This window comes from Fusarium keratoplasticum, chromosome 8 (assembly GCF_025433545.1).
Source record: "Fusarium keratoplasticum isolate Fu6.1 chromosome 8, whole genome shotgun sequence".
Classification (NCBI taxonomy): domain Eukaryota; kingdom Fungi; phylum Ascomycota; class Sordariomycetes; order Hypocreales; family Nectriaceae; genus Fusarium; species Fusarium keratoplasticum.
The window spans coordinates 2,543,101-2,560,202 of record NC_070536.1 but is presented as its reverse complement, the minus strand read 5'-3'; the positions used below and the strand labels follow the sequence as shown (position 1 = coordinate 2,560,202).

The 17,102-nt window shown below is 51.8% G+C and overlaps 5 protein-coding genes across 5 annotated transcripts; 3 read left to right on the top strand and 2 right to left on the bottom strand.

Annotated features, from left to right (window-relative positions):
- Positions 1 to 668: 668 nt before the first annotated feature.
- Positions 669 to 2,217, top strand: NCS57_01060000 (uncharacterized protein; the record flags this gene model as incomplete). Its single annotated transcript, XM_053060341.1, has 10 exons — positions 669 to 755; positions 819 to 848; positions 916 to 1,012; positions 1,065 to 1,087; positions 1,164 to 1,182; positions 1,228 to 1,350; positions 1,403 to 1,425; positions 1,488 to 1,663; positions 1,717 to 2,136; positions 2,187 to 2,217. The coding sequence occupies exons 1-10, from the start codon at positions 732 to 734 to the stop codon at positions 2,215 to 2,217; spliced, it is 966 nt and encodes a 321-aa protein (XP_052910735.1). The 5' UTR covers positions 669 to 731.
- Positions 2,218 to 4,220: 2,003 nt separating this feature from the next.
- Positions 4,221 to 7,542, top strand: NCS57_01059900 (uncharacterized protein; the record flags this gene model as incomplete). The annotated part of the gene is made up of 3 exons (XM_053060340.1): positions 4,221 to 4,420; positions 4,482 to 4,707; positions 4,756 to 7,542. 3 exons carry the CDS (start codon positions 4,221 to 4,223, stop codon positions 7,540 to 7,542), a joined length of 3,213 nt encoding a protein of 1,070 aa, XP_052910734.1.
- Positions 7,543 to 9,090: 1,548 nt separating this feature from the next.
- NCS57_01059800 (uncharacterized protein) lies at positions 9,091 to 10,307 on the top strand (the record flags this gene model as incomplete). Its single annotated transcript, XM_053060339.1, has 2 exons — positions 9,091 to 9,480; positions 9,531 to 10,307. The coding sequence occupies exons 1-2, from the start codon at positions 9,133 to 9,135 to the stop codon at positions 10,305 to 10,307; spliced, it is 1,125 nt and encodes a 374-aa protein (XP_052910733.1). The 5' UTR covers positions 9,091 to 9,132.
- Positions 10,308 to 10,949: 642 nt separating this feature from the next.
- Positions 10,950 to 12,005, bottom strand: NCS57_01059700 (C2H2-type domain-containing protein; the record flags this gene model as incomplete). The annotated part of the gene is made up of 1 exon (XM_053060338.1): positions 10,950 to 12,005. One exon carries the CDS (start codon positions 12,003 to 12,005, stop codon positions 10,950 to 10,952), a length of 1,056 nt encoding a protein of 351 aa, XP_052910732.1.
- Positions 12,006 to 12,562: 557 nt separating this feature from the next.
- Positions 12,563 to 16,282, bottom strand: NCS57_01059600 (uncharacterized protein; the record flags this gene model as incomplete). Its single annotated transcript, XM_053060337.1, has 3 exons — positions 12,563 to 15,362; positions 15,409 to 15,923; positions 15,977 to 16,282. The coding sequence occupies 3 exons, from the start codon at positions 16,280 to 16,282 to the stop codon at positions 12,563 to 12,565; spliced, it is 3,621 nt and encodes a 1,206-aa protein (XP_052910731.1).
- Between the last annotated feature and the right edge of the window lie 820 nt (positions 16,283 to 17,102).

Below are 17,102 nucleotides of genomic sequence, written 5' to 3'. Positions count from 1 at the left end.
GCCTGTGCTCCCTCGGTTACCTGTGCCATGGGCTACCCTGCAGAAATGAACCATGACAAAAGTTTGACCCGTTGCGCCGGTGTTTGCCTGAGAATAATGACTTTCTCATTTTTGTCCTTATGCTTGTCAATCTGCTTAACTTGCCTCTAGCGTAATGCAAGCGCTGCTCTGTAGGTGCGATTGTGTACAAAAGACCTCGACACTTGTTAAGGTTGAAGAGAGATCAACCCATTCTCTTCCCAGGGCCACTGCACAAACATGATAGAATGAATAAATTAAAAAGGAGAGATTCAAGATACATTTCTCTATTGAAATGTGTCTTGATTGTTTTAGTATTTTCCATACACTATTATCATAAAGCTAAAGACTTTCAGAGAAGTCAGAGCTCAGCTACATCTTTGGCCTCTCATCTATTTCTTGACGCGTGTGACCCCCAATTGCATTCAAACTCTAATCCTTCTCAGCTCAAGCCCAAACCACGCTAGACGAGTTGATTCCGCTTAAAACGCATAATCTCCAGAGCCTATCATCTAAGACAATATAAACCTCGTAGCCGCATAATGCCCCTGCCACATGGCCTACCTGCCCACCTAGGGATGGGATGAATGCGAAACCGACAACCCACGGACCCATTTTGATTCCCCCGCCTCACCTCAACATGTGACGATTCATCCCTCCCACTTACCGAATCACCTGTAGGATCGACAAGACAGTCTGTGATATCGTTCAAGATGGTAGACGAACATGAGCACATTGTGAGGATTTGCCTATTGGCATATAACAGATCGATGTCTTGCTAATTGCTACCGCTTCAACAGACCGCTGATGATGATTCGGCCCTCGGTGTGGTAGGTGCTGGGCGCCGCATGAACTCTCGTCGCACTGCATCCACTGACGGCGATGATGCGCCTCTAGAACCTTGAAGAAGAGTCGTCATTGGCGTCTCTGAGGACGAGCATCCTGGAAAATAAGGAGGAGAACGGTCGGACCTACCATTCCATGAGTGAGGGGAGTATGTATCTCAGCCACCTGTCGCACATGATGGATGAACTGACACGCCACAGAGTACAATTTTCCCAACGACGATGTAAGTCTTTGGCCGGGCAAACCAGAAAAAGTGTTAGTGATTATGTCAATCTCGATTGCTGACCTTGTCCATCTAGCAAGAGAATGAGCGCCTCGGTACGTGATCCTGGACAGTTCTCGACGGCGAGCTAATTATCTCAGATCTGCAACATCACATCTGGAAAATCCAGTTCGATGGAAAGCCAGCCCTCAACCCTGGTGCCGAAAATGCAAAGAGAGTCCTCGATATTGGTACCGGTACGGGGATGTGGGCACTTGACTTTGGTGAGCCTCATTGATTCGGAGCATTTCTTCAAGAGGCTAACATGAGGCACAGCCGACGCCCATCCCGCTGCCGAGGTAGGGATCAGAAACACTGACATATTCTCCCATAGGTACCTGGTCACTGACAATCTGCATAGGTAATTGGCGTTGATCTCAGCCCTGTTCAGCCTCATTGGGTTCCTCCAAACTGCCGCTTCGAGATCGATGACTTGGAAAAGGACTGGACTTGGTCACAGCCCTTCGACTTTATTCTGTGCAGAGGCATGTCGGGTTGTTTTGCCGATGTTCCAGCTCTTATCCAGAAGGCTTATGAGTAAGAACTTTCTCTTAGACTTGACAAAGCAATGGTCCCTAATCCTGTATTAGTAACTTGACTCCTGGAGGATACTTCGAAGTTGGCGATCTGTCCCTCCCAATGGGCTGTGATGATGGCACCGTTACCAAAGAATCGGCTATCTGGAAGTGGCACGATGCGCTCTACGAAGCATCTAAGAAGATCGGCCGCACCATCCAGAGTGTTGCCCACGACACCACGGTCCTGGAGAAGGCCGGCTTTGTCGACATCGTGCATCGCGAGTTCAAGTGGCCTTTCAACAGCTGGGCCCTCGACCCTAAGCTCAAGGAGATTGGCCGTTGGCAATGTGTCAACCTCGACATGGGCCTCGAGGCTTTCTCGCTGGCGCTGTTGACGCGCGTTGCGGGCTGGTCCAAGGAGGAGGTTCTGGCGTCCTGCGCCGAGGTTCGCAAGGATATCCGTAACCGTAGGATGCATGGATATTGGACACTGTAAGTGAAACTTGGGTCCTTTAACAATAATTTACTGACTTTCTTGACAGCCATGTCGTCTACGCCAGGAAGCCTGAATAGGCACAAATCGAGCATCGGGATGTACGACATGCCGGAGCTATTTCTTCACAGCAAGCGTTGATTTCACCGACTTTATGATGAAACGGTCTTGCGATTCATTTGAATTGAACGTTGTTTTGGACATTTGTGCTGTGACGCGAGGAGGATAGCGAGAGAGGCAATTGAGTAGCATGCCGTCATTGAATACTGCATTTCTCTTCAATGCATCGCTCGCCCTTGACTTTTAAGAATGAAATTAACGAATTGAATAAATATTAAACACTCTTGCTTACTTTGGGCAGAAAGCAATCTTGTGATCCTTGCTTGCATGCAGATGCGTTGCTTTAGAGAGCCGTCGTTATACTTTTAAGTCCAGCAATCAACCCCCCTGCAAGTTACGTTTCCTCACCGATACAATGTGCCATATTACGCAAAATTGACAATGGAACCCTGCAATTGTTGTGTGTTCCTCGTTCGGGTGTATTCACGAGTTCGGCATTGAGGGCTCAGGACCATAGCAACATGGCAGAGTAATAGCTAACAGAGAAGGAAGACAAGATATGAGTCTCTTGCAGATTGGCTTACTGTGTGTTTGCAATGCTCGGCAGGTTACACAGCTGATGAAGGTATCGACTTGTTCATGCGCAGTGGATGACCCCTGACACTCGAAGGCTTAAAAGATGCTACTAATCGACCACAAAATAGAATTAAAAGAGATATGCCAGCATTCATCAAGCCATCTTATAGTGGACCTTATTCATTAACCGTCACTGGATGTGCGTGGTCTCTCAGGGGCTCAAGCCGACCTGTGTGTGAAGAGGAACTGCCCAGTGAGTGTCAAGATGTTCTGTTAGCTTTAAACATGAACGGTACACAAGCTGAACATGCCTTAGAGAACCCGAAGCACTGCAGGATTTCGAATATGCTACACCGTCGTGTATATAGATCAGGAAACCTGGCGCTGGACCGTAGTACTCGCCTCGGCTTGTTGGGAGAAAGTGGGAAGAGGAAAGGAGCAGATAATAAGGGTGATGGATTATCACAGACTAATTGAAGAACAGACAGGTCTCTTCTTCTCATATTATTCGCATCTTTCACAATGATTCCCTGCCTCTACGCTGCTCTCAGCTCCGGCACTTGAGCCGGGAATCGGCCTTTCCCTAGCACATACGACCATACCCACTGGAGAACTCGGGATCCCGTCCGCTCTCCCATAGATAAGCCAGTGAGGGGCGGATTAGTAGTTGGGTCGGTGACGACCAGCGAATCCCCGCTGTTGTATGTTTTTATTTTTGTTGCTCCCATCAACCAGGCACCGTGTTCAAGAAACGCCCTGAACTGGATACTCACTGGTCCTCGTGGCATTGTGCCACTTGCCCTCCTTTTTGATCGATATCTGGTTGGTGGCATTTGCTACATTCCTCAGCAAGTTCTTTGTCATCTCAGAAGATGCCGACTCTTGATTTGGATGTTGAGCTCCGTACCACGCCATGGTGGGTCGCTTAGAGCCGACCTAAAGCTACTCGGTAAGTAAACGAGGAATGTCCTATTGCTCTGTATATACGAACCATAATGAATGGATAAATACTATCTGTATTCCATATCTTTAAGAATCAATGAGTGTGTTGGTGTGTTGTAGACCACTAAGGTGGTCACGTGTTCCCAGGCTTGGCATCGGGATTCTTTTACTTCCTCAATCACCACACCATCAAAGCGGCCCGTTCCCCCTCACCTTGACGGGCCGAGACCTTCGTTTATTAGATCAATACTCTTCACAGCCCGCAGCATGGCCACTATTGAAATCTGATTCGAGGATCGATGCCAAGGTGGTTGAAACATGACCCCGCTGCACTCAACCAACACCGGCGCTTAGGAGACGTCGTATGGTGTTTGAGCCGGGCGCTTAGCAGAGTACAATACTGTTTCAAGTCCGGCTCTTTCGACACGAGCAGCTTAAACCTGTATTTTTCAGTCTAAATGAACTATAGAGCTTTGTATTGAGCTCCAAGCCATATCCTGTGGCCATGTTGTCTTCAATACGTCGTCGGATCTTCCGCAGCAAACCGGACCATGACCGGACCACCAACGGAGTTCCGGCCTCTGAGATCCGGGCCCCCGGCGCCTCAGCCCCTGAAGCTCCGTCCGAATCACAACCACGACGGGCCAAATCCTTCTTTTATTCTGGAATAAAGGTCCTCCATAGCTCACAGGACGATAAAATTGAGTAAAGACTTGCTAAGAATAATCCTGAGATTTGGATTACCTTCTAACAAGGACATTATTAGCATCGTCTTCATCCACGGTCTCAATGGCGACTGTGAAAAGACGTGGACCGCCAAAACGGAGGTACAGCCTTGGCCAAAAGTTTTTCTTCCGTCACAGGTCCCGAACTGTCGTATCCTTACGTATGGGTACGATGCGGGCTTGGTCGACTCGTCCAAAAATCGAGTTTCGGATCATGCTCACACTTTGTTGACATCTCTTGCCTCACAAAGACAGTCTGATGATACAGTAAGCACCTCAACTAATCATTTTCTGATCTCCTACTCACACATTTAGGCGGAGAGGCCCATCATCTTTGTCTGCCATAGTCTCGGCGGATTGGTCTGTCAAGATGCCCTGGTGACAGCGAAACAGCGTCCCGAAGCACATCTCCAAAGTATCTTTCACCTGACTCGAGGTATCATCTTTCTTGGAACCCCACATCATGGATCAAGCCTCGCCAAATGGGGAGAGATGTTGTCTCGTTCTGTGGGCATGATGAAGCAGACCAACACCGACATCGTCCAGCTCCTCACGCGGGACTCCGAGGTTCTCGCTCGCATCCAAGATTGCTTTCACACATTGATCATGGCCCGAAACAAGGAGCCAACAAACGACATTGACATCACTTGCTTCTACGAAGAGCTGCCCATGAAAAGGATTGGCGTTGTTGTGCCAAAACACTCAGCCACCCTCCCCGGATACATCTCAATTGGCATACACAGCGACCATGCTCAAATGACAAAGTTCGGCAGCCGCACCGAGCCAGGATTCGTGGCAATATGCGGCGAGCTTAAGCGTTGGATAAAGAAGATTGAGCAACAGGGGCAGGCTGAATCAAAGAAACACCACACTGAGCAGGTTGATGAGGCCACACCGCATTATCTCATCCCTTATACCAGCAATCCGGACTTTGTTGGGAGATCGGAGGTCATTGAATCACTGAAGGATCAGCTGGGTCACTCGGAGCCTGCGGCACGGAACAAGGCACACCTCCGTGCTTCACTATGTGGTCTCGGAGGTGTTGGAAAGACGCAGGTTGCACTTGCGTATGCCTACTGGCTACAGGAAGCTCACCCAGAAATATCCGTCTTTTGGGTTCATGCCAATAGTGCAGAGCGCTTTGCCCACTCCTATGCCAATATCGCCAGAGAATGCGAGATCCCTGGCTATGATGAGTCAAGTGGTCTCGATAGCCTGTTGGTTGTCAAAGATTGGCTTGAAAGCAAGGCCAGTCGGAAATGGCTGATGGTCATCGATAATGCCGACGACATGCAGCTCTTCTTTCCTTCAGGGGCGGGAGAGAAGCTTGGCGAATACATACCCGATTGTGCACATGGAACCATTCTGTTCACAACGAGGAATCTGCAGGTGGGCTCAAGGCTCACGAAAGGGAAGCGCCCCATCGAGGTGAATAAGATGGACGAAGACGAGTCAGTTCAGCTTCTTAGCCGCGGACTTCAAGGCATCGACGAGGACCCCAAGGATTTGCTGCGACTTTCATCCCGGCTTGAGTTCCTACCCCTTGCGCTCGTCCAAGCATCCGCATTTATCCAGGAAAATACCATCACTGTCAACAAGTATTTGGAGCTATTGGAAGAGAGCGAAAAGGGCTTGGTCGATCTACTGAGCGAGGATTTTGAGGCAGTTGGGAGAGACTTGGCAACACCTCGTGCCGTCACCGAAACCTGGATTCTTTCTTTTCGGCAGATCGAGCGACAATATCCCTTTGCAGCCGAGCTTCTCTCCCTCATGAGTCTCTTCGACCGACAATCCATCCCCATGGATTTCCTCGAGTTTTACAGCGAGGAGAAGAAAGGGGAGTCCAGCAGTGCTCTGCAGCTTGTCAAGGCTCTTGGGGTTCTCAAAGCTTTCAGCTTCATCATTGCTGAGAAACGCGGCGATCATAACATGCACCGTCTGGTACAGTTGGTAACCCGTGCTTGGTTGAATCGAAACGGTACCAAGGAAGAGTTCAAAAGATGGGCGCTTCTTGCAGTCTCGGACGCCTATCCTTACGGCCACTTTGAAGACATTCCGACATGCAGCGCATACCTTGCGCACGCCTACGCTGTCTTGAATTCGGATGACATTGATTCACAGACAGAGAAGAAGGGCCCTGATTCAGAGACGGAGGATAAGTTGGTCAAGGCATCTCTCCGCCATAGGGTTGGCGGGTTTTTCTTGTTCCAAGGTCGATATTCTGAAGCAGAGCGGTTGCAGCGAGAGGCGATTCGTACCCGGGAGGAATTGCTAGGAGCTGAGCACCCCGAGACGTTGACCGTTATTTCTGACCTTGCCTCCACACTCTGGCGGCAAGATCAACTGGAAGAGGCGGAAGAGCTAGAAACCCGGGTCATGGAGGCCTGGAAGCAAGCAGAAGGCGAGGAGCACCCCAGGGCGCTTGATGCGATGAGTAACCTCGCGAGAACAATTAGTGATCTAGGTCGGTCAGAGGAGGCAGAAGAGCTGGAGACACGAGTTTTCCAGACAAGGAAGCGTGTTTTGGGTGAAGAACACCCTGATACACTCATCAGCATGAACAATTTGGCGGTGACTATCCGCGACCAGGGGCGATTGGACGAGGCCGCGCAGTTGCAGCGGGACGTGATGGAAATAAGGAAACGGGTTCTCGGCGAAGAACACCCTGACACACTCACAAGCCTAGGAAACCTAGCAGTCACGCTGTACGAGCAAGGTGACCTAGGCGAGGCGGAAGAGTTGCAAGTGCGTGTGATGGATGTGAGGAAGAGGATACTTGGCGAGGAGCACCCAACGACGCTTCTCAGCATGCAAAACCTCGCAGAGACGTGGAAGCTACAGGGTGAACTGTGTGACCCGAGCATGTCTATAAGACTCGAAGTCCTCGGTGAAGCTCTCGCCCTCTTGCAGGACTGCGTTCGCCTTCGGCGTCAGGTGCTCGGCGAAGACCATCCGGATACACAGGAGTCATGTACGTGGCGGGAAGAGTGTCAAGAAGCACTCGACATCGCGATTAAGGAGTTTAATGAGGAGGCAGCGAAGAAGAATAGCCAGGTTGACCTTGGCGGGTTTCCAGACAGAACGGATGGTAAGACTGTGTAAGGATATGCCTTGTGATGAGTTTATGGAAAACTAGGCAGAAAGTACCGATTACTGTGATTATATCTTGCCCTAATCCTTTTCATATTTTGAGTGGGTATTTTGCCCTTTTGGTGTTTTGTTTGTTCTTGGACCGCGTGTTAGAGTCGCCATGGGCACTGTACCTCTGGTTTCGTCCCGGCCCTGGGCGGGCATGTCGATGCTACTGTGGAGGCTGAATATGTTGAGGCTTATCCATAGCAGCCAGGAACACTGTCACCAAGATCACTGGCGTAAACCTTGTCATCAGTCTGGGGAAACGTGCCTCAAACTTGAACAGCGAGTGAGAGGCCGTGGAATAGTCCTGGAACAACCCGTATCCAATTTCGTACAGAACGGTTCTATCTCTAGAGTCCGAGCTGAAGCAAGTCTGAGGTAATAAAAAGAAGCTTACTAAATACGACGTTGCGTTGGAATCTACCGTTGGGTTGCATGAGGCTTCGGTCCGAAGGGAGAAACGATCGAGACGAATCCGATCGCAGATGCTATACAGTGAGGAGCACGTATTTGAACTGATCGACCATTTAAGCTTGTTAATACAAGATAAAGACGCATGATACTTGGAAGAATGCGAAGATCTAATTAATAGCTTTCAATAGTTTTGTCTGGTGGTGAATCCTGTTCTTGGGGAGTGTCTGTAAGTCGACATCATGACATCACGTAGTCGCACAGCATCACACTTAGGTCTACTTTCCAGATGAGATATGAGCCCAAAGACTGAGAAAAAACAGTGATCTTACTGAAAACCCTTTGTAAGATCCACCGAGTGTATACGGATCTCCCACTTGATGTTTTCTTTGCAACGTCTTGCTTACCCGTGAGAACCGGTCCCTGACGGACGGACCTCCGCCAAGACACATCCTCAGCCCTATTTCCACATTCGGGAAACAGATCTGCCGGGAGGATGTTTATCCCCTGGCGCTAGGAATCTTTGCCTCACGGACGCACGATAAGCGCGCCTTGGCAAGCCTGCTCTTGCACCGCCATGCACCTGGATCAAACCATGAAGTTTGTAGGAAAAAAACTCGCAGTGTTGCATTGAATAGCACGCCATTGGGATGCTTATTTCATGTGGGAGGCGTTGGTTTTGCAATTGGCTTTTTTCGGCACATGCGGTAGAACCCCCCCTCCCTCCTTTAATTTGTTTCTATATCGATGACGGCTCTTGAAATACCGAACAAGGATGGAGGCCAGTACCGTCAGCTTGGGGAAGCCGTGTTAACCGTCTTCCCGCCCGAACCGGGGAAAAAGCCAGGTCTAGACTGGGAGGATTAGTCTAAGGCTGATGCCTTTTCTCGGATCTTGCTGGGACCGAAGGATGCATTGGACCTTTGTGTTGTATGGCGTCATGATACTCCCAAAGTAAGCACAGCAGTGCCTCACTCTCGCAGCGAACTCAAAATTGCTTTGATGCACCGGTCTCCTCCGTTTTGTCCACTGGAGGGGAACTCAATCTTGACTACATAACCAGACCCAAGCCCTCCCTTCACATCTCACTTCAAACCATCATCACTCGTTCTCTTTTCATCATCATATATATATAAAAAACACAATATGCGTTTCTCAACACTCTTTGCCGCCGCTGGCATCGTTGGCTCTGCCGTCGCAGGTGCCCTCCCGAGAGGCTTCAGCATCCCCAGCGGTAATGGCTTTCCCAACCCGGACCCTCAGCAGGAGCAAAAGATCTCTCTGCAGGCTGGAGGAAAGCTTCCCGGTGGTCCTCTGCCTACTCAGTTAGGTCCTGGATCTACCATCGCCTTTCAGCTTATCGCCTTTAACGAGCTCTTTGAGACCGCCTTCTTTAACTCTTTGCTGTATAACATCACCAACAGTGTCAAGGGCTTTGAGGTTCCCAAGGATAAGCGTTATGAGGCTGAGAACGTCATCAAGACTGTTCTAGCTGTAAGTTTTCCACCCTCTTACATCGTCTTCACTCACCAACACCATCGCAGCAAGAGGAGCAGCACGCCATCGGAGCCCTCGCAACTCTCAAGTCAGCCAACAAGTTTGCGCCCTCGCCCTGCAAGTACAAGTTCCCCACCTCCAACCTCAAGGACGCCATCTCCCTCGCCGAGACTTTCACCGCCGTCGTCCTCGGCGTCTTGCAGGACGCCAACGTCATCTTCAGCAAGGAGGGTCTTCCCGAGGTGGTCCGTCTCATCTCGGCCGTCATCGGTCAGGAGGGTGAGCAGAATGGTTTCTACCGTCTCTACCTCGACCAGATCCCCTCCGAGTCGCCTTTCCTGACCACGGTTCCTGCTGCTTTTGCTTGGTCTGCTCTTCAGGGCTTTGTTGTTCCTGGCTCGTGCCCCGAGGATATCAAGCAAATCAAGCTCCCCATCTTCCCTCCTCTGCTGGTCAACGGCGGCGCCATCGCCAAGATCAAGGCCAAGGACCAGACTCTCTCCTTCGAGGCGACCCTCAAGGTCTCCAAGGCTGCCGAGAAGGTCATCGCCTACAAGGCCAAGACTGGCGGTCTGTACATCACCTACCAGACGGGCCTGCAGGTGCCCAAGAGCGTCAAGGCCGAGAACGTGCGCTGGGTCGGCAACACCATCAAGCTCCAGGCCAAGTTCCCCTTCAACGAGCTCGTCGCTGGCGGCTTCACCCATGCCGCGCTGACCACCGCCAACAACTTCCAGAGTGTCGATGATATCCCTGCTCACACTCTGGCCGCCCCTGGTCTCATCCAGGTGCAGGAGCCCATCTCTGGCAAGGGTTACTACTAGACGGCCCGACCGGCCAATCTGACGATCTATTGGGAAAATTACATCTTGTTTGGTGCTATTCTAATAATATTGTAATTGATTGATTGTTACCCTCAAGTACCGGAGAGTGACTGTTCCGATGTAGCGTGTAAGCTCCCGCCCCTCCATCTCGGGTAATCGGAGTTGAAGACGCCTCTAAACCAGTGATATGCCGGGGTTGAGATGCACTAGCCAGGGAAGGATTGGACTAGTTGCGGTTGGGTGAAATCATGTTTCTGTAATTGATCCAAGGCTTGACTTTTTGGCTTCCGCAGGGCTGAGCTTGGAACACAGCCCCCGGGAGTTCCTGGACCGTTTCAACACCAAACAAGGCTTCATGAAGATATCAATCTCGGGACTGCCGGGTATCCTATTAAGCCGAGTCTCTTCAGCCTCACGCAAACCGGGGGAACAGCCACCGGATCCAAGGCTCCGTGTTCATTATCTCGTGTGAATGGTCGATCTTGATGGTCAAGCACAACTTCAAAGAGCAGGGTGGTGTCTGCAAGGTCCCGTAACTTTGAGCAAGAAAAAGACGGGCGGTTTCAAAAGTAACCTTGGTCGATAAATTTCCACGTGCATCAAAAACGCTTGTGCGCGACGATATTACCCTGAAAGCCATCATCATGCAGCATCGTCGTCGATAATATCCGCATCGGGCTCGTCTGGGAGGTTCTCGTTCATGCGAATCAGCAGCTCCTTTAGCTTGCGTCGATTCTTCCTCCAGGTCATAATGTCCTCTTCTTGCTGATCTCGTATTGACGGCGTCACCTGGTTCCCATTCTCATCCTTTAGATAGTCTGGTATCTCGTTCTCGGCGGCTTTCCGGCAGCCTTTGTTGTTTGGGCCATCGCCGACGTGCCATGAAAGCGGTACCAGGTGCGCCTCTTCAACATGCTTGTTGAAGCTCTCGTCATCGTCAAACTCATAAGGTTCTTCTCGACGTCCACAAGACCCCCATAGACACTGAACTGAGTCACCGTGAACGATGTAGACGTGCCGCCGCAGCGTTTCAAGGTTGTGCAGCTCCGCCTTGCAGTCATCCCACTCACACAGGAAGGCGATAAACGGCACGTCAACCCGACGGTAAATGTCCCTCGGTGGCGGCGAAGGGTTCTTGGGTGGCCGTCCTCTTCGCTTCGGGAAACCGTTGAGATGAGGCCGGGTCTTGATTTGCCGGGCCTGACGGGAGGCTGCGGCTGTGAGCTGTCCGTCACGCTTCTTGACCGAACCCTTTGGTCTTCCCCGACCGCGAGCGGGAGTGGTTGAGGCTGTGTCGCTGGAAACTGCCGTTGATGGTCCACTCGGACTCGGCACGACGAGGGTGCTGACTGGTTTGAACAATGTTCTGGGCTCTCCCCGTGGTGTCAAGTCCGAGATGACGGGACCGTCGAGGTCCTCATCCGTAACGTTGACCTCATTAAACGAGTCCCAGTGTCCCGGCGATCTGGTCAATACGACGGCGATCTTTGTTTGACGGCCTGGTGTCAACGAGTTTTGTGGTGGGTTCGCAACCTGCTTAACCGGGCTTTGGGTGTGACTTCTCGTTGGTGCATCCCTGGCCAGGGGGTCTTCTGATTCGATGCTGCCCATATCCGAATCTGCTCGTGAAAGGTGCCCTGGTATGTTGAATAACTTCCTTTGGCTCCCCGCGCTCTGGTCGAGGCTGCTAATGTCCATGCTGCGGGTTTGACACGCTCAACAGCGCGTCGTGTTTCAGTGAGACGCGTCGTATGCCGGTGAGATATATACTAGGAGATGAATTCTTGACGGAGAGAATGATCGTTAAGGCATTCCCGAGAAATAATTATTGATGTGAGTTGGATATTAAGGATGTTGAATGATCAATGTCCGGCTCTTGAAAGTTGATGGAGAGAAGGCGATGATTGGTGATGCGACTCAGCTCACGTGCTCTGAAGCATCCCTCCTGATGGGAGGCATCAAACGAAATCAACTTCAAACAGCAAACACCTTGCAATTACCTGAGCTCTCACATCACGATCGAAACGCCAAGTGAAAGTCATGCATGCGAAGACATTATCTCTTTTGCTTGTCTCCAATCTGATCTCCAACAGTCGGATCACGTGCGCACTCGAAATACCTTCAAAGGTTGTGAATCATTCTGCAAGAAGCCTACCGAGCAGTATTGTTACAGGAATATCATAATCATCAATCTCATCCAATCCGTTTGCCTCCCCATGTACCCAATCCAATTACACCCTTGTACAAAAGAAACATTAGACCTCGGTCTCAACATCAGGCTTTCGCCCATCTAGCGCTCCCAGGTTCACCACCTTTCGTACGGCAAACTTGGCCTCGTCCTTGGCAAACTGCATGTTTCGCATCGGTCGCCATTGCATGAGACCCCTGTGTCGACGGTGCATGTCGCGGCTCTCGGCGCGGTAGGACTTGATCTTCTTGATGGGGTTCAGGCTGTTGCTGCTGGCCTGAGAACCGCTCGTCGCGCTCGTGTTAGCAGTCGCGTTGGTGTCCACAGAAGGGCGGCCATTCTCCGAAGGCTCCGAAGGCTCCGTCTCGGCATCTTGGATGCCCAGATCGGGATCAGAATCGTCATCAACGTCGTCCTGGTCAAAGTCGTCGTACTCCTCGCTATCTCGAGAGGGACGATCGCGCTTGGCCATCAGAGCAGACGGATCCTCACCAAAGGCTCCGCTCCAGTCAGTACCGTCCTTGGCAAGCCACTTCGCCTTTTGCTTCTCGTCTGCTTGAGCGAGAATGTCTCGGCCATGGGTCAAGGACTCGTCGTGAAGCTTCTGGATCACAGGAGGAACCTCAGCGTGCACCTCTTGCTGGCGCACACCCTCGGCGTAGCAGGCCTCCCAGGTCTCGATTGTCTCGCGGGTATCGTTGGAGCTGACAAACTTGATGTGGTCCGAGTCTGTTCCAGCTGAGAAACGGCCTCGGAAACGAACACGGCCAACCTGCTCCATCTCGATATCCGGGATGGTGCGGTAGTTCTCCTCAGTGATGTAGTTCTGGGAGAGTCGCATGCTGTTGTTGCACTTCCAGATGGGAATATCAAAGTCGGTCTCCTCACCGTCAACGAGCTCCAGAAGCCACAGTACCGCATACGCGTCGGGACTTCGCTTTCCACTAGGGTAGAACTCGACAAAGATGGGTGAGCTGTAGCGATGACGAACAGGCAGGCGAACATTTTGGGTACCATCTTCACCACTAATGTCGAACTTGAGACCGTCACCCTCGCGAGAAGAGACTTGCTTCTTGACGTTGGCCGATGAGCCGCCAGTCCTGAATCGGAGTCTGGCCTGGTTGGCAGGAGCATAGTTGGTGGTGGTGATTGTGTCAGAGAGGAACTCAAATGTGCCAATATCCCAGCCGAGCTGAGGAGGGGGCAGACGAAGCTCAACCGATCGGAAGAGGAGCGAGATACGGATACGACCAAAGCCGATGCCTCCGTCGAGAGGATACCATCGAGTGGATTCGCTGCTCGTCAGGAGGACATCAGTCAGCTTGAGAGGCACAACACCGATGATGGGATCGTGCTGTCGGTTGCGCGAGTCGCGAACCGCCACAGTGACGATGCAGGAGCGCCAGTCACGAATGAACTTCTCAGTTCCGGCGTTGAAGATTGGCTGGGAAGAGACAACCTTGGTTCGGGTCTTGTAGACAAGATCGTCGTTGACCAAGATGGTGCAGTACGAGCTGGGCAGAGACTTGGCTTGTTCCTCCTTGACCTCGCCAGCCTCGGGCCGTGCAGGCTCGTACTCCTTGCCCTTCCTCTTACCCTCGGAGCCCTTGATATTGGCGAGCTCCAGACCAACGATCTGGTGGACAACAACGCTGAGAACACCAGAAGGCCAGAGAGGGTCGGGAGGAGTGTGGATGACGGCATCTTCCTCCTGGTTATCGATCGAGCCCTTGTTTTCCTGAAGCTCGGGCTTGTCGGCGAGTTCCTTGGGGAGGTTTAGATCTCTGCCATCGGTTCGGAGCGCCTTGCGGAACTGAGTCTTTCCAAAGAAGCCGACTTCCCAGTGGAGCTCGCCAGGCATCTCACTCTCAGCCTTGACACCCCGAAGCTTGGAAACCTGAGGGAACATCTTGCCGGGGTGCTGGATCAGCTTCTGGATGCTGAGCTCGACCTTGCCGACAACATCGTCGGCGGATGATCGATCGCTGTCCCAAAGTTCAACCGACAGCTGCTCATCAGCGATGAGAAGGTCGCTGGTGACGAGAAGGCCACAGCTCTCCTCAAAAACGGGGTTGAGGTCATCCTGGATAACACGCGTGCAGAACTGGGGCTTGGAGAACTTGCTCCAGCTGATGGTGATGTAAGGATCAGAGCCACCACCTTTGCTGCCACGCTGGTCCTGCTTGCTGAGACCAACAGCCTTGTGGATACGGATAAACATGACACCAAGTGCGAGGGTCTCCTTCTTGATATCATCACCCTGGAGCATCTTGCTGAGATCGAGGGTCAAGCTCTTGGGCGCCACATACATGGATGCCGCTGCGCCAATAGCCCAGTTGACAAAGTTGGAGATGAGAGGCAGGTTAAGAATGTTGACACCCTTCTCAATCATGGGAGTACATCCGGCTTGCACCTTGGGGATACCCATGAGGGTGAAAGTGAGCGCCTTGAGGAAAGGAGGGTCGGGGGTCAGTTGAACACGGACTCGAGCCGTCGCAACAAGACCTATAAGCTCGACCCAGATGGGCAGGGGGACACCGAAAAGACCCTTGATACCGAGGTAGAAGACCAGCTGCATACCCATGTTGCGAGCCTTGGAAGCAATATCTTGACCAGAAGGCTTGGCGTGATAGGCAATGGCAACCTCGAGGTTGTAGAAGGAACCAGCCTGCTCATTGGCAGCCAACTCCTCGGGGTCAGTGTTCTTCTCGTTTTGTCGGTGCTGCTCGTCCTTGATGTCTTGAACGTGGGAGTCGGGCAGAGCTCGCATGTTGAGGATACGAATGGGGTTGTTTCCCTGCGAGATATCGGCGACGCGGACGTGTTCGATGACACCAGGAACGGAAGCGGCCATGACATCCTCAAGACTGCCTCTTATTAGTATTGCAACATCAAGCAAAGATGTTCACTCACGTATCGGCCACGGCGGCAAACATCTCGGGGTTGATAAGCCCCCACATGATGCCCAGCATGGTGTTCATCCATTCCACAGACTCAGGAATCAGGTTCGCGGTAGCAGTCTCACCGCGTTCTTGCTCGCTTGACCACTCGAGATCTCGGCCCTGTCGAATCAAGTCTTTGGTCCAGAGGAAGACACCAGAAGAGACGCAGAAGCCCAGCGGAATCAGACCCAGGAGACGACCGCCGAACATCTTTCCAATAAAGACAATGGCGATAAAGATACCGATACAGAGGATATTGGAGCGCTGCTCGAGAATCTCGAACATGGGCTCGTAGCTGATAGAAGGAGTCTTGTAGAAGAGGACTGAAGTCTTTTCGCTGCGAATTGGGACATCAGAGGTGGCGCCCTCCTGGACGGGGTCTGGGGGCGCGGTGACATCCTGGGCGTAGCGATATTCTTCTCCGGATTGCTTTGACGATGTCGCGATAGTCGCGGGCTTTCCTAGATTCTCATTGGGAACGGACAACTAACGATGAGGGTTAGATTGACCATTGCATGTCGCATAGTTACCACACATACCTGTGGGTTCTCGACCGCTTCAGTAAAGTCAAGATCGGCGTCCCGGATATCGACATCCTTTCCCGTGACAGGATCTCGCACCTTGCGAGTATCCTTCTTTCGGCGGATGGCCTCGGCTCTATCGTTCTTGTGATCTTTGGTCTCACCATGGATCTTGTTCTGCTTGAGCTCCTCGTCGATAGCGGCATCGCGGGCCTTCTTGTCCTGGTCCAACTGCTCCATGAACTCGCGAACGTTGGGCACACGGTTCTGGCCGCTGTAGTGCTGCCGGCCCGAAGGCACGACATGCTCCTGGAAGTTCGACATGTTGGCGAACTTGCGAGGTAGAGGGAGAATTAGGTGTAGGTGAGCTCCCCAACTCGGGTATAATGATGATGAATGGAAAGAAAGGAAAGAGGAACGCGCGGAGATCAGGGAGAGGAGAGCAGAAATATTGACACGGACACCAGCTCAGCTAGCGTCACACAACAGCCTCCTCCTTCGAGCTTGATTCATCATGGGAAACGCAAACAACCAAGGAAACTCGCATCCAGAGCAGGCCATGATGTAAATGTCGATGACGTCGATGCCGCGGGTACGTACCGGAGATAGCTGCAGTGGGGGAGCTTTAAGCAGCTTGCGGCCGTGATGGCGCTACGCGTCGATCCGTTTTTGGTGCGCGAGGAGCCGCGTGGAGGGGGCCATAGCGGGAGAGCTCCCTGCAAGACCTCTAATGTCTGGCAGGGTTTCAGCGCCACGAGAAAGCCAGTGACGTTGCTGGAATTGTCACCAACGGTTAATCTCAAGCATCAGTTCTTGATACAATGTCTCCCCTCACAAAATTGATAGCTTGAATAACCATCAGAAGACTTGATTCCTGCAGGCCAAGGGCTGAATCTCTCCATCAAGTGGATTCAAGGTCCCGGATTCTGGCCCAGGCGGACAAGGAACATGTCAGTTCAAGCTAAAACCAATGATGGCGCGGATCGTCATCCCTCCACCTCCAAGAACTTGCGTAAATGGCTTGCACACCTGCGACGATCGGTGAAACGACAATGATCTCGATACATTTCTCTATTCGTCTATTGGCGTGCCCGTCCAACCACCCTCCAGCCCCCTTTACACCACACCACCGGATATCTCCAAA